The sequence below is a fragment of the Stigmatopora nigra genome, chromosome 12 (assembly GCF_051989575.1).
Source record: "Stigmatopora nigra isolate UIUO_SnigA chromosome 12, RoL_Snig_1.1, whole genome shotgun sequence".
Taxonomy (NCBI): Eukaryota; Metazoa; Chordata; class Actinopteri; order Syngnathiformes; family Syngnathidae; genus Stigmatopora; species Stigmatopora nigra.
Window position 1 is genome coordinate 11,451,153 of NC_135519.1, and position 15,340 is coordinate 11,466,492.

General features: G+C 42.1%; 1 protein-coding gene across 1 annotated transcript; it reads left to right on the forward strand.

Annotated features, from left to right (window-relative positions):
* Positions 1 to 99: 99 nt before the first annotated feature.
* Positions 100 to 9,533, forward strand: klf5a (Kruppel like factor 5a). The gene is made up of 4 exons (XM_077730296.1): positions 100 to 1,138; positions 1,741 to 2,668; positions 4,485 to 4,544; positions 7,083 to 9,533. Exons 1-4 carry the CDS (start codon positions 974 to 976, stop codon positions 7,259 to 7,261), a joined length of 1,332 nt encoding a protein of 443 aa, XP_077586422.1. The 5' UTR covers positions 100 to 973; the 3' UTR covers positions 7,262 to 9,533.
* Positions 9,534 to 15,340: the final 5,807 nt, after the last annotated feature.

A 15,340-nucleotide genomic window follows, 5' to 3' on the forward strand; every position in this document is an offset into this window, starting at 1 on the left:
CTATAGTAATTATACTAAATTGTGTGAGTATTAATTACATTGTACACAGCACATAGGAATTGCATCTTTAGATTAGTGCTTTGCCATTGTGTACCATATTTTTTACATTTTGAGATAATGTTTTATTCACAGATTTTGCATGGTTTTCTAAAGTAGAGAAATGTAGCCAAAGTTGCTCTTTTTTGACAAGCTTTTGCCACATGCATGCAAAATGTTCATATCTTATTCAAATCAGAGTCAAATGCCCATGTATTTGACTAAAAAATGATTGCCAAGCACATTTACAAGTGTTGTGCGTCCCTTTTCTTGAATTTCCTCCAATTCTAAAGACAAAAAGTTTGATCCATGATAGAATCAGGACAAGTAGTTCAATAGAAATCCACCAAAAAAATCGAGATGGTGCTGAAAACTATCCAATCTGGTGGCCAAATCCAATACTACACCATCCTCACTCTCTCTTCTTTCCATTCTTATGCCTTCAATTCTTTTTGAGACACATCATTTCTGCTTTTTATCCCAATGGTTTCACTTCAAATGACCCATCAAGATTCATTCAACCTTGACTTACCCTTGTGGAAGTCTCTCATGTATATTTCGATGGAGAGAGTTCAGGGCGGTGGCCGCGCTTGAATGAATGATGGGGAGCCTTTTAAAGCTTTAGTGGGCGGTACGTGTGTATGCGCGTGTGTGTCGATCTGTGCGTGTCATTGTGTATGTGTGTGTGCTCTTTTTTTTTACACCCCCAGGCCGCCCGCTCCGCCCTACACGCTCAACATAGAAAACTGATGGTGGGCCGCCGGAGGAGGCGAGACAAGTGCAAACGGAGATGTAAGCAAGATCGTCCTCCCCCGGCTCGACTGTAGCATCCTCGGCGCTTTTCCTCCTCATTTCGGCGTGACTTAAAAAAAAACGGGGCTCGGTGAAAGTCTCTCTCTTTCTCTCTTGCCCCGTCCCCCTCCTTTTTGGGTGCTCCATGGCTGCGACACTGGCGATGAGCGGAGGCGGTGGCGGCGGGCACGAGGAGCCCTTCTACCCGCTGCATAAGGCGTCCTTGTCCGTCGGATTCCACTTGGAAGACTTCGGCTTGGAGTGTAAGATGAGCGACGCGGACCGAAGCGGACACGGCGTCTTCTCGCAGGTACAAAAAAGAAAGAAAAGCAACCCCTTACTCCCTTACTAAAAAGCTCGGATCGTGATCGATTGTGTTCGGGATTCAATGGGCGTGGCGGCTGTTTTTCCCTTAACCGGGCCGGCGCACCGCATGCGCTCCTCTTTGTTGTTGTTTTTGAAAAATACCTCCAGCAACATTGCCTGTTTTTTTTTTACCGTGTTGCGCGAGCCGCCAGTTGGCGAACAGTTGTCGGTTGGCAACAACTGACCCCACTCCGAAAGGTCTAGCCAACTCTCCCCCCGCAAGAGGGGACCGTAGACCACCCGGCCCATCACCGTATGGAAGGAGGCAATACACCCCTCCTCCCCCCTTGCTTATCCCCATCATGCAAAAATGAAGCCTTCTGCAATTTAGACAGCAAATGTGCAAAGTCATAGGATTGAAGAGCGTAGGTTTCCGAGTTCAGTTTTGCAGGCGCAGTGGGAATGTAGCAGGCGCCTATTGATGCCCACTTGATAAATGTCTGAGCGCTGACTCGCCAATCAAATGGGGTCGCACCTTGTCAGGAGTGCAGTCAAATGCTTATGTTTGTTTATTGATTTATTTGCTTTCCGCCTTCCTCTCGGCAGGCCAAGTGCGAGATGGACCGCTACCTCTCCCCGCAGCCGATTCAAGGCGCGCACAAGTCCCAAAGAGACGGCGCCGTGGGGATAGATCCCTTCTTCGAGGAGGAACACGGCGGGGCGCCGTACACCCTCAACATGAATGTCTTCCTCCCCGACGTAGCCTACGCCCGGTCCGGTTTGGCCCATCCGCAACGGGTCAACGGGGACCTGGTCCAGGTCAAGACGGAATCGGCGGCTCCGTGCTTCTCGCAGAACCCCCACGTGGCGGCGGGAGGCTGCGGCGCCATGGAAACCTCGGCCGTCAACATGGCGGGGTTACCCGACTTCACCAGCGCCTTTAACCAAGCCGGCGGCCAGGCCTTGCCGGAGGTGTTCATCAAACAAGAGATGGCCTCGCCTTACGAGGAGCAACTCCATCCGCACGACGGTGGCGGCGGCGCCTCGCTCTTCCAGCTCTTGATCTCCGGCTTAGAGCATCACCACGGCGACGCCGTGGCTGCTCAGCAGCAGAACGTCGGCGTCCCGGCACCCTTCCGCGGCCCCCAACAAGATCAGACTGATAAGTCTTCCTTCTGCAGCAGGGCCGCTTACCCGCACGCCCACTTCTTCCCGCAGCAGCAGCAGCAGGCGCCCTACCTGCCGCCCTCGCCGCCCAACTCCGAACCGGGCAGCCCCGACCGGCAGAAAGAGCTCCTCCACACCATGTCGCCGCCGCCCTCGTACGCCGCCACCATCGCCTCCAAGCTGGCTGGCGGCCCATCCGGGTTGAGGCCCGAGCCGATGCCGCTGGCGTCGGGCGTCGCAATCCCGGGTCAAGCGGCGCCACCGCCCCACCCGCCCGCGGCCACCCAGGCTTTGACCTCCGCCCGCTACAACCGCAGGAACAACCCTGACTTGGAGAAGCGACGGATCCACCACTGTGATTATCCAGGTTGGAACAAATTTACACACTTTTTTCATTTTTTTTCTCGTTTTGATGGTGATAGATGTCCAATCTGTTTTATCTGGGAGGGTTGGCTAACACTAAATAACCACCAATAGCAACAGAAATGTCTTTCGCCATCAAAGGTCATGAAAAAGCCAAGTATGTACCAATATATTGGCTGTCATCACTCTTAGGACAGTTACATGTTATTAGTTTGTCCATATTAGGTACTGGTTGTGTATCCTACTATTAGTATCTAGATTGGAAATTTCCACTAGTTAGAACAGATGTCAACGAGAGCGTGATTTTACCTCACTATACAAGTTTTCTTCCACTACCAAACCACTTTTTAAGGGGTGTGGCATAGCCCTATTACACTTTGACATTACTGTTCTTTTACTGACAATTCATCAGTTTTTTTATTTTTTAGGGAAAAAAATACTAATGGTCATTCCATTAATAATTCAATTTTGTGTTCCCAGATGAATGCACAAACACTAAAATGTTTTTTTGGGAGATTGTAAAAAGATAATCCTTAGTGCCAAAACTCAATATGCAGGAATATCTATGTACTCTGTTAAAGTGTACTTGTTTTTAATTGAGGCAAATTAACAAAAAAAATTATCTTTAGTGTGGAGTGTGAGTGGGATAACTGAATTTAGCATTAAAATCACAAATGCAAAATTTATAAAGACAGAATGTGAAAAAATATGAGCCATTCTATCAAAAAACAGCAATGGTAAAGTTGTGCTGTATTCCAGCAATTCCTTAGGTAATAATCAGCAGGGCGGAGGTGTGCCATTTGGCTGCTCGCCGCCGTCGCCGTCACTTTGTCGTCAACTTTCGGGCCGTTGAGCTTTTACGACCAGTCTCGACGCTTTCTATTGTTTATTTTTTGAAAACCCGACTTTCTTCTCATTGTATTCCGTCGCACGATTTATGCCCAGTGAGTTCTCACACATGCTTGCGGTAGCTTTAAAGACATGGCTGGTATGACGATGGAATGAACCTGTGGGCGTATTTGCGTTAATTAAGCAGGCCTGTTGTGTCAACGCGAAAAAGGCCTGCGTGGGATAAGTGGCCGCCGCCTTTTATTCGCCGGGATCTTTTTGATTCCGTCCGAAACGTGGCGCTCTCTCTCTCTCACGGGAACTCCTCGTAGCGACTGACGGGTTGAGCGGTGCGTCAAAAGGGAGGCTTGAAAGCGGAGCTTTCCCTTCGGCGTGTTCACGCACGTCCCGGCGAGGACTTCAAAATTCAAATGACGCGTCAAGGAGAGATTCTCTTCCGAGCCAACGAGACTGAGGCGGAGAGACACGTTTCAAAGTGACCCGACTCGCTGTGAGACCTCATTAGGAATGTGGACGTGAATGTTAATTGTCTGCGTTTAGACGGCGTATACTAGCAAGTGGAGTTTAACCTGTTCATCTGCCGTTTTGAAAATGTGGCGTGTTCACTTTTTTTGCATCTCCTTTTTTAGACATTTTAATTACTTTCAGGATGTTCATCTACCGTGAGAGATTGTCAAGTGTGCCCCGGGACGTTTGGCATAGCTTTTAATGGCACGGAATGAGTTAATTGGGCGTCTATAGTCGTCAATGAGTTCATTTTGAGACATTTTTCGTGTTATTTTAAAGTTCTTCCAGGTCAAATCCTGTAAAGTTTGCTCATTGGTCGCTTTCAACATCACCATAAATACATACAACAACCCAATAACTTTCAGAAGAGTGAATACTTTCTGATCTGGCTCAATTATTGGCTCACATTGCAGTTTTTTCCAGCGACATGTCCCATTAAACCACTTTGCTTTGTGTCCCAACAGGCTGCAAGAAGGTCTACACCAAATCATCCCATCTGAAAGCCCACCTCAGGACCCACACGGGTAAGAAAAGATTCTTCTTTTCCGGCAATGAGAAAACGGGCCCAGTCCTGAGTTGCCAGGCAGGGTTTTGCCTTCCTGGCATGCGTTTGTGTATGTGTAAATGTAGCCCGGCGCACCATTCCGCAACGTCTGCCCAATATACGATTCCATCAAAACAGGTGGAAGCGACACACTTTTAGCATGTGACGGAGTACAAATTCTCAGATCACATACCGCGATACAAACTCAAATATATTTGCTCACTAAGCACTCATTCGGATACTTTTATTGCAGTATTATGCAAATATTTTCCTTTTCTCCCAATCAAACTTGCATTATTGTTCCCTTATGGTAGAAGCTACCCATTCAATAACTTTTTTTCACATTTTAAACAGATCAGAATAAAAATACGGCAAGGTTGAGAATTCCACAAGATCCCAGTTTCCATCTATTTGTTTAGGTCGTCACTTCACCAATCTATTAATCATTCCAGATCAAGATATGTTACACAATGCTATGGCCAGCTTTCAAGTCCAAATCAATGTTTTTTTCCCTCCCAACCTTGGCATAAAACTCACAACATTACATTCGAGCATCTGAATGACCAAATGAGGCATAAAACGTCCAAACGGGATGTTCTACTGATCCCAATTGAGATTGACTTGGCCCCAGCAGCGGTCTTTCTCTCATCGTAGCGCTCTCCCGGCTCCTTTCTGCTCCGAGATGTTAGTTTGGACGAGCAGAAGCAACAAACAAGGCCCGGGAGGTTGTTTCTTGAGCCCCACCTCAGTGCAGCTAACTAAACAAAGCTTCTGTTGATATCTACACATTCCACATCTTACGCACACACGCTCTCGCTGGGCAACAACGCACACCTTGAGTGAGTCGGGGGTCTTTCTTATGGGAAGGGGCTTCTCCAATACCACAATTAAACATGACTTGGACCCACACAAAGACACACCAACACACACACACACACACACAAGTCATTTCCTTATTGTCTGGTCCGTTGTAGCTCTCCATCTCTCCCTGTTTTTTTCTTCTTCTACCTTCAAACCCCCCCAGGACCCCCGCGGCCAACCCTCCCCCCTCCTCCCTGGACGCCTTTCCTTTTGTTACGCGGCGCACGGCTCTTATTCAGACGCTCGACTGCACACCAACACGCAGGCACATACATACACCTGTCACTAATCTGTATGAGATGATTCCTAATGCGTTTGGGTCCCCACGGGAGTTCCTCCTCTAATCTCCATCAACATCCATTATCCTGATTGTTTGTCTGTGCGTGTGTTGTGTGTGTTGTGTGTGTGTGTTGTGTGGGTGTGTGTGTTTTTGAGAGTGTTGTTGCGAGATATGAACTCCCCGCTGGCTTCGCTTCTTTCCTCTACATTTTGGAAAGTAGAAATACGGAGCGCATTTTTATCGGGATGGAGATAAGGATGGAGAATGGGGGGGTTAAATTGTGTACCCTTTCCTGGTTAAGGAAATCTATTGGGTACGTGAACTGAAGTGGAAATGGATGAGTCATGGTGAGGCAGCTGGAACGTGAGATTTCTCACAGATAATTAATAAAAAAAAAAAGGTCAGAATAATTAGGAAACTATCAAAAAATCAGCACAATTTAATTTGCTTAGCTCGTTGGCTTTCGTTGATTGACCTGCATTACTTTCAGTAAGTGAGTGGCTTCCCTTCAATGGAAATAAAACTCGGTTTCACCCTTTTTTGATGCATTTTATAAAGAAATTGACTTGTTTTTTGGGCTCAGTCAAGTCTAATCAATGTAATTCACCTTCTGAGATGGTAATGGTAGAACTGTAAGGAGGACGCCAGAGGCAAAAGAAAATGAAATTCTTTAGCGTTTGCCTTGAGAGTCGGCATATGAGCTATTATTGAGGTTGACAGAGTGTCACAAAGGTGGTTACGCAAGAAGATGGACGCCGGACGCCGCAGGCCGTCTTGCCCACGGGGGTAAAGGCGCACGGTGACCGACCTGTTTTTCCGGTTCCTCTAATCCGACGGCATGAATCACTACCACTCGACGTTAGTTAGTCATCCCTTTGTTATTCGAAAACTACAAGGGATTTGTTACTTTATTATTATTATTTTTTAAATATATGCCCTTTAATCGAGTATCAGGTATCATTTCATCAGCTTAATCTCCTTTGTTGACTTATTTTAGTTGATCTTTGTAATTCATCTTTAAAAAAAAATACCTCAGGGGGGTTCAAACAACTACCCGTGGGCCAAATGTGGTCCGCTACTTGATATTTATCGGCCAGCAACGAATTAAGAACATTTTTTTTCAAAATGACCTGCACAAAAGTATAATTATATGTATATGGCATTACCTCTACTTACAAATGCTTCTACTACGTACAAAATATTCATGTTACAAAAATCCAATATTTAAAAAAACACATTTTGAATACACGATATACTTTGAATTTTTCCAAAAGTGACACTGATTGGCATTTGATGAAAAAGTCTGTTTTTATATTGCACGCCATCTGAAATATATCCGATTTTAGTTAACGCTGATTCTCCTTGTCGCCCCTACAGGTGAGAAGCCTTACAGGTGCACATGGGACAGCTGCGATTGGCGTTTTGCCCGCTCCGATGAGCTGACCCGCCATTACCGCAAACACACGGGCGCCAAACCCTTCCAGTGCGCCGTGTGTTCGCGTTCCTTCTCCCGCTCGGACCACCTGGCCCTGCACATGAAGAGGCACCAGAACTAACGACCAGAACTTCACCATGCGTAACGCACACTACGGTTTGTTCGTTTTAAAACAAAAAAAAAAGAAAAAAAAATACCCAGGGAGAGAAGTATTGCTTCTGTTACTGACGGAGCAACAACAACTGGACTCAATACAGACTGGGAATAAGGTTTGCAGTTCTTTTAAGACTGGAACGATAGCACTTAATTCGGTGCGTGGAGTTAGTTGGCACGTTTCCGATGGACGGCCTGCGAATCTTTGTGTTCTCTCCATGCCGTTTGTTTTTTCTCCCCTCTGGATTCGTCCCACATTCCAAAAACATGCACATTATGTACATCGAAGACTAAATTACCCGCATTTTTGTAGCCAAATGTGCTTGCGTTCAGATCGACCTTCATATAGCCAAAAAGTTGAAGTCCTTTTTTATATTATTACAACTTGAATATCATAACGATGCGACTTATCTATCGTAGAAACACAAGGGATGGCAATGGAAGTCAACTCAAGTCCGTGACCCCAAAATGCAATGCACACCATTGATTAATCTGGCACCCCCAAAAAAAGAAACCCAAAAAACAGTCGGTCTGAATGCAGCACAATACTATATAATAGAACGGCTGTTTTTTTTTCTTTCACTACTCACATTGGGTGAAATTTCAGGCCACGTTTACACGACAACCACCTTAGGCCAAAAAGCAAAACCATCATTGGTTCTCCCAAGTCTTGTCCACACTTGTCTTTCTCCCAGCTGCGTCTTTGACGCACTAAAATTTTCACGGATACGCCAATTTTTTTTCTTCACTTTAACTTTCTCTCAATAATCGACTCGACTCGTGTAGCGTTGACCTTAGTTAGGCCATTTTGACCTTTCTACATGAAATCGTTCTTCAAGAACACTGACCTTCGGCGGCAAATGTATACTGTAGCATCATCGCCACCTACTGTTCCGGAGTGCGGACGTCAGACGTCAACCAAAACTGGCTTTCGCTGTTAAGATGGCGACGGCGGGGTGGAACATTTTCCAAATTGCCTTTTCTGGAAGGACTTTTTACATTATTACACCCCCCAAAAAACGCTCAGGCTCTCTGGAAACATGGCATTTTCACCCCCGTTCTCGTTGCCGCGGAAACGCTTCTCAAATGCACTATCGTCTCGTAGCGTATGTATAATAAATTGGCCCCGCTTCTCTGAGACAGTCAGTCAGCATTGACTGCAGCTCAACTGTAACAATTATTAACGGATGAATATGCCAAACCAGCCGGGCAAAAAAATGTATTTCATGACTTCCTAAAACCAGAATATCCAGATCGCCTTTTTTGTTCCCTTGTTGTTTTAACCAAATCTTTCGGTTTGCACTATGAATCGGTAACATAGAAAAAAGGAGTGAGCCAAAAAAATAATAATAATAATAAAAACGACATTGTCAGGCGATCAATGCGTGCGAGGAAAGGGGATAAATGGAAGGATTTATTTTTGTTTTTTTTATATATATATATATTTCAGCTAGTGGGATGTTGCTAAAGAGCAGCAATTAGCTGATCAATTATTCATTTTGTCTTTTAGCCATGCTGACACAAACACGAGCAGCTTGAAAAATACTCTCATCTTGTTCTCATTGCCGCGTCTTTTCTCGGCTCATTTGGTACCTTTTCAACCAAAGCTTGTCTTCATCTCCGCCTTTATTAAAAGTGCCTCTATATCAGGGGTGTCCAAACTATGGCCCGCTGCCCACTTGGAAAAATCTCATTCGAAATGGCCTGCACAAGAGGCTCCAATTCAGCCTACACTCATTTTTTGTTGTTGTAATTTTAACAGTGCCTCACCATTAGCTCAGGGAAACCTGCAACATGTTAAAATCAATGTAAAAAATGTCATTATTTTTCTTATACATTAGTACATTTATATATAATAACATTCAGGCGGCACGGTGTCCAAGTGGATAGCACGTCCGCCTCACAATTTCCTGCATGGTAGGCTGATTGATCACTCTAAATGGAATTAATGAAAAAAATGAATAATCATAATAATAATAACAATTCAATGTGATAAATGGAGCTATATTATTGGTAATTTTCATGACTTTTTTGGCTGTTGCTGGACATTTTTTGTTTTAAAAACATGTTTCATACCAAGATATATTTGGTATTTTTACACAGTTTACTCACTCAAAACCATTTCCACTGGAAAGCCTAATATTTCTTGATCATATTTCACTCCCATTAACGCCAATAGAATAAAATAGATCGAACATCTATCGCCATAGACAGCAGCCAAAAAGTCAATATTTCAAAAATACATCCCAATTGATTTTTTAACAATCAAAAATGGAAGGATTAATAGTTTGGTCACCCCTGTTCTATATAGTCTGGTGTGTGTTGAATAAATGGTAGCAGAGATGTAATGCACTGAGACTTTAAACCAATCACGGTGCTGTATTTCTGTTTGTTTGTTTTTAAATCACAATTCCAAAAAAAAACAAAAAAAACAATCCCAAATGTTGTTTATCATGTGTACATTGACCCACAGCAGGTAGCATCCAGAGAATAGCACTGGAACAGTAAATATCACGCTAGATCTGACTATTTATTTCTTGTACAAGTGGGCTTAGTGTCACGTCGCCGTCTTTTTAGGCCCCAGCAAATATGCCTTAATGTAAATATATTTGATGCACTGTATATACATTTTTTTAGCTTTGTTTTTTTTTGTAAACAAAAGGGCGGAAAAAAGACAGCCTAGCGTTCAGAAATTGTCAATTTTTGTCATTTTTTTTTTCTGGCCTTTCCTCTCTTGTTCGTTTAACGTTCCAAAGACAAAAGTTGTTTTTACTTCAACTGAGTGAACCTAATAAAAAAAAGAAGAAAAAAACTGAAGATTTTACACATACTTTGCAATCTTTTGTCATGATATTTGACCTAAAAAAACACATTCTTGCTCAAATCTCCAAGTTATGATAAGTGGTCAATTATTGTCAGCTGTCTCATTAATCACACAAATCTTGATGAGGACAAAATATTTCAGGTCATTAGTCATTTTTACTCTTTTTGTCCACTCAAGTCCATTTTATTGCACAAACAGTTCATCCAGACATTAAAGTTTTTTTGGTGTTATATTATATGAGTGATTTAAAATAATAATCTATAGACGTCGAATCCAGACCAAGCAAAATAAATAAATAAAAATTCCAGAACAAAATACACAAAATGTATAAAAATTGATGTTTTTTTGTCAATCTGTTAGTTTGTTAAAAAAAAATTTGTGTATTTAACAATTTAAAACACCAATTTGCTCTTAATTCTTCATCTTTTTAATGCATAGATTGTCATATCTCGATCATGATAACCCAGAAAGATTAGTTTGTAAAAATCTCAAAATAGATTCATTAAAAATGACTCTTAAACAGTACTAAAATCTACTTTTTTGCAGTTCAACTCGGAAGCAAAATAAAATTGTGCAATTCTTTGCCCTGAAAACATCCAAGAAAGTCAGTTTCCAATTATTTTTTCTACATTTACGCCACAAAAGCGGCAGGGAACTTGAACTGACCTTTGAACAATAAACACTCTCCTTTGAAAAACACTCCGAAGAGACAGTAAAAAAGTGACTATCAAATCCATCTCATGTGTAATCAACAGGATTCCTTCACTCAAGTGCAAACACTTGCATCTGCTTTACTTCCGAAAAAAAACATGTTTTATCCTCTAAAACACAATGGCGACCTTTCATCAACACTTGATATAAAATTGAGACGTATGCAACCAAAAAAAAAAACAATAAAAAAGAGAATGCTTATGCTTTTTGTGATTATTTCTAAAAGACAAAAATTGCATTACATTGCAAATTGAATCCAATGAACCTGATGCTAATCCAAATAGCATCAATGCTAGCAAATTGAGTAATTGACCACCAGGATGCACACATCCACACCATCCCATCACCAACAACCCAAGCTTTTTTGCTTATTTTCCCTGTCTTTCTGCCATATACAGTAATACCCGTCCACTCCATTGATTGCACTAAAATGTGCTCATTCACCGCCATGCCTTCTTTTTTTTAAAAATAAACCAGAGCAGTTTAAATCTAAATTCGGGAGTCAAAAGGGGAGGAGGGGGAGGATCAATGGTGTCGCTCGGGACCGAGCAGTAACCTGCAGGAGCACCCTGGCTGCTCTGCAAACAATAAGCCTTTTATATCACAGCATGAGACAATGGACAAGAAAATAAAAGTCCAGCAGCACTCTGGGAACAGCACGGGGGGAATCCCACCGCATCCCATTCAACGTGCACACACACACACACTCATACACAAACTTTCACAGAGAGAGAGCGCATATGTTCTTGGTTTAAATCCTAGATGTGACTCAGGGCTCTCTGCTGTAATGTGCCTCAGATGTCTTCCAAAAAAAAAGAGAGCAAAAGCGATTGAGCGAGGAACAATCTAAACAAAAGGATCTCAAGGGGGAGCCAATCAACTTCTTCCGTCTTTTACCTCCTCCGCTCTTCTGATTTCATTTTTTCTCCACCTCCTCACTGGCTCTGTCTTTGTCTTTCATCCACGTTGTCCTCCCCCCTTCCTCCAGGGGTGATGGGCTGGCTGTAGGTCAGAGTGGACGCTTTTCCCACATCTTCTCACCTTCTCCCTTCACGTGCTTTGAAACCTCACAGGTGGACTTCCACCGTGACTAAAGTAGTCACTCTATATTCTAATGCTCCAGTCGACTTTTATTTCATTGACTTTCAATTAATAACAGACCATGTTTTGGACACAAATTTGAGCCAAAAATGACAGAAATGGCTGAGTAATGAAATTTGATCAAAATTATTTTAACTTTAAAAACCTGTAGATTTTTACACTCCTAGTATAGCATGAGAAAGCTCGTCATCAATTCTGGTTGTGACATCACAACCAGAATAGCTGGGAAAACAGTGGGCATTCCCTAAAACCCTACATTTGGTAAAACTACTAAAGAAATAACCACATTTCTAATATGTTTTGTAACAGACATTCCCACTCCTTTAAGGAATAAGGATGATTTTTTTAGTCACAAAAGTAGTCACAGCATCTTTAAATTTGTTTAAATGTTGTCAAATATGGAAGAAAAATACATTCAGGTATTGATACAGTATCTGAAGAATGAAGTGCTGCAACAAAACTTTTGAACTTTATTACATCTAAGCAGTTCTTAACTTTGTTACTTTGTTATGTTGCACACACACACACACACACACACACACTAACAGACACACACTATTTAGTGATGAGTGAGTGGGAGCTACCGGTTCATGTTTTTGCATGGAGCAAATTAACGTCACACATCTGGAAGATGGCTCCCGCCCGCTCCGCCTGCTGTTCTGTTGCGTTGGTGTGATTCCCAGTTTGATTGTGTATGTGCGTGTATGTGTGTGTGTGTACAGTAATCCTGTTGGTTCCGGCTGGTATTAACACAGTCCCCAGATGTCCAAGACTAGTTTTTAAGTGTGTGTGCTCAAATTGAATTGAATTGAATGCCTTTATTAGCATTAAACAGCTAAAATGAAATGTAAAACTTCATAAAAAACAATGGGAAAAATTAATAATCAATCGATACTAACAATAAATAAAAAATAAATAAGTTGTTACCAACCAAAACAAATAGGGAAGTGCACAATTTTAGTTTCAGGTGTTGCAATTAGCTAAGATTGAAGATGAAATCCCCTAAAGTAATCTGCCTGCCTTATTTGTACATGTTAATTGTTGAAAGTCGTAAAAGTGCATAAATAGTATGAATGTTGTCACGCAATAATTCATCCCCATGACCTTTTTAATTGAACCTGACAAACAAGACTTTGGTGTCCCGACGATAATTATTTGCACGCAATTTGGGAAAGTTAAAATCCTGTCAACAGAAACCAATTAACTCCAAAACAATATGTCGCGACAGTAATTACAATTATTTTGACGCACTTGAAAGTAGCAAGGACAAAATGTACACTTGGAAAGAAAAGGAAATAAAAGACTTGGAGTTGACCCACTAACCGCAACCAATCAGAATGAAACAATCAAGTAAAAATAGCTGTACAAGGAAAAGTCACATTCAAAAAAATGAGTCAGAAATATGCAACTCCTGTTATGTAGTCAAATGACTTCAACAAAACAATATAAACAATGAGATATAATGTTATAAAAACTAATTTCGTAAGCCCTAACTGCCTGATTGTGTATTCTCTTTTCAATGGAAGGTGCATTTCTTACCATTCAATTCCCCCAAAAATAATAATGTCTTTCAAGGAACTTAAATGACACTTAACGGTATTTAATGTCGTTTTACATATGAAAATTCAACTATTCTTGCTTTGGAAAAAAATACTGTTAGGCACATTAATGACGCAAACTGGATTTCAGCCCTCCCAGTTTAAACGGATTGGACATCTACCCCCATCAACAATAACCAATGTGTTAAATATATAACTGTATTTTTACGACTATATGACGCAACACATTTTAGGGCGCAGTGTCAATGAATGTCAATATATAAAGTACACTGGATTATAAGGCGCTCTGACTATTTTGGAGAAAATGTAAGACTTTAAAGTGCGCCTTATAGTCGTGAAAATACGGTATATATTTTTTTTTATGAGGCAGCTTCAAAAAGGTCACCTGTTGACAAAGTTGGGTGAGTACTCACCTACCAGTTCAAAAGTACAAAAACATTAGCCCTCATTAAGAAAAGCACATTCAGAAATGACGACCACAAAAGAAGCTTTTTACCCTTTTTAACGTGACTTCTTATCGTCGCACATGATTAAAAAAAAATGTCATATTATTCATACATATAGAAAGAGTCATACATTACAAACACTTCATCACAAGCTATTGACTTCTACACGTTTTCATGGACGTCCTCCCTCGGCAAACAGTTGTGATTAAATATTATTTATGGTTTTACAGATCGGAAAAAGATAAGACTAATGGCCTTGTAATTCATTCCATGGCTGTGGGTCTTAATATGGCAAGAAGTGCCAATGGTTTTTGTTCTCTTTTAGTGGGTTTTGTTGCAAGAAATGTTATGAAATTTCACATTCCTTGACTTACTGTAGCTGTTTGTCATTCAGATAGCCATGTTTAAGGAATCAATTAGTTTAATAGGAGATCTCTCACAGGAGCAACTTTCGGTCTTGCAATAACAAAAGCCCACAGATAAGGAACAATCATGTCATTGTTGTGTTTCTCCGGTCCTCGTTCTCCGTTCTTTTTTGGAAGACAAACTAGATTCCGAGTTTTAGGGTCCCTTCGAGACGTGGCGGTGTCGAAACCATCCGACCGACGTGTATCATTTGATTCCGCGCTGTTAAAAGTATCTAGTTCCAGCTGGACTCTTTTCCTTTTTTATTATTATCGTTATCAGGAATTATTCGCCATCGTTCACTACCGAGACACTGCTGGGAAAAGCCAGGAAGCGGTTATGGGAGAATTGAAAGACAGGGAAACGACGACTTGCCGTATTTCATCCGCAAGAATGTCAACAACGCTTATCAAAGAAAAGCACTTTGACTTCAACCTGCGTCGCCGTGCTTTTTTTTTTTTTTTTTTACGACCGACCTGAAGCGCATCTGGTCGCCAGCCAGGTGCGGAGACGCCATAGACGTGTCGGGCCTCTCCACTCCCTGCGAACGCGGGTCAAAACATGAAATTTGTACGGATTAGACATTTAATTGCGCTCGTGCATGCGTGTGTGTGTGTACGTGGATGCGGAGTTCCGATGTAAAATAGTTGTGCTTTTGATAGCTTCCCCGAGCGGTCGAACCGAGGGCCGACGGCCAAACCAAACGGCTGCGCGCAACAATGTCCGTGGCCTCGTACCAAAGGATTGACTTTATTTATTGGGAACGTGGTGGATGACGGAGGAGGGAGAGAGAAAAAATGGAGTGGAATTATGCCTCATATGTTGACTTTTAAGCCAAGGAATTAAAATTGCAATGTAAAAAGAAACATGGCCAAATATGGACTTTCCTGTTATGATGACGTCTGAAGTCATTCAGATTCGGTCCAAAAAAACAAGTTTTCACACTTGCATTTACGCCAATTTAGGGTCAAAGGTCAACCTGAGGTCCTCAGAGGGAGCAC

What these genes read in the sequence shown, in the direction of transcription:
- klf5a (XM_077730296.1), top strand. Translation starts at nt 974, where the DNA reads ATGGCTGCGACACTGGCGATGAGCGGAGGCGGTGGCGGCGGGCACGAG. An exon ending in GACACGGCGTCTTCTCGCAG is followed by an intron (nt 1,139 to 1,740) that starts GTACAAAAAAGA and finishes TCCTCTCGGCAG; the next exon opens with GCCAAGTGCGAGATGGACCG. An exon ending in CCACCACTGTGATTATCCAG is followed by an intron (nt 2,669 to 4,484) that starts GTTGGAACAAAT and finishes GTGTCCCAACAG; the next exon opens with GCTGCAAGAAGGTCTACACC.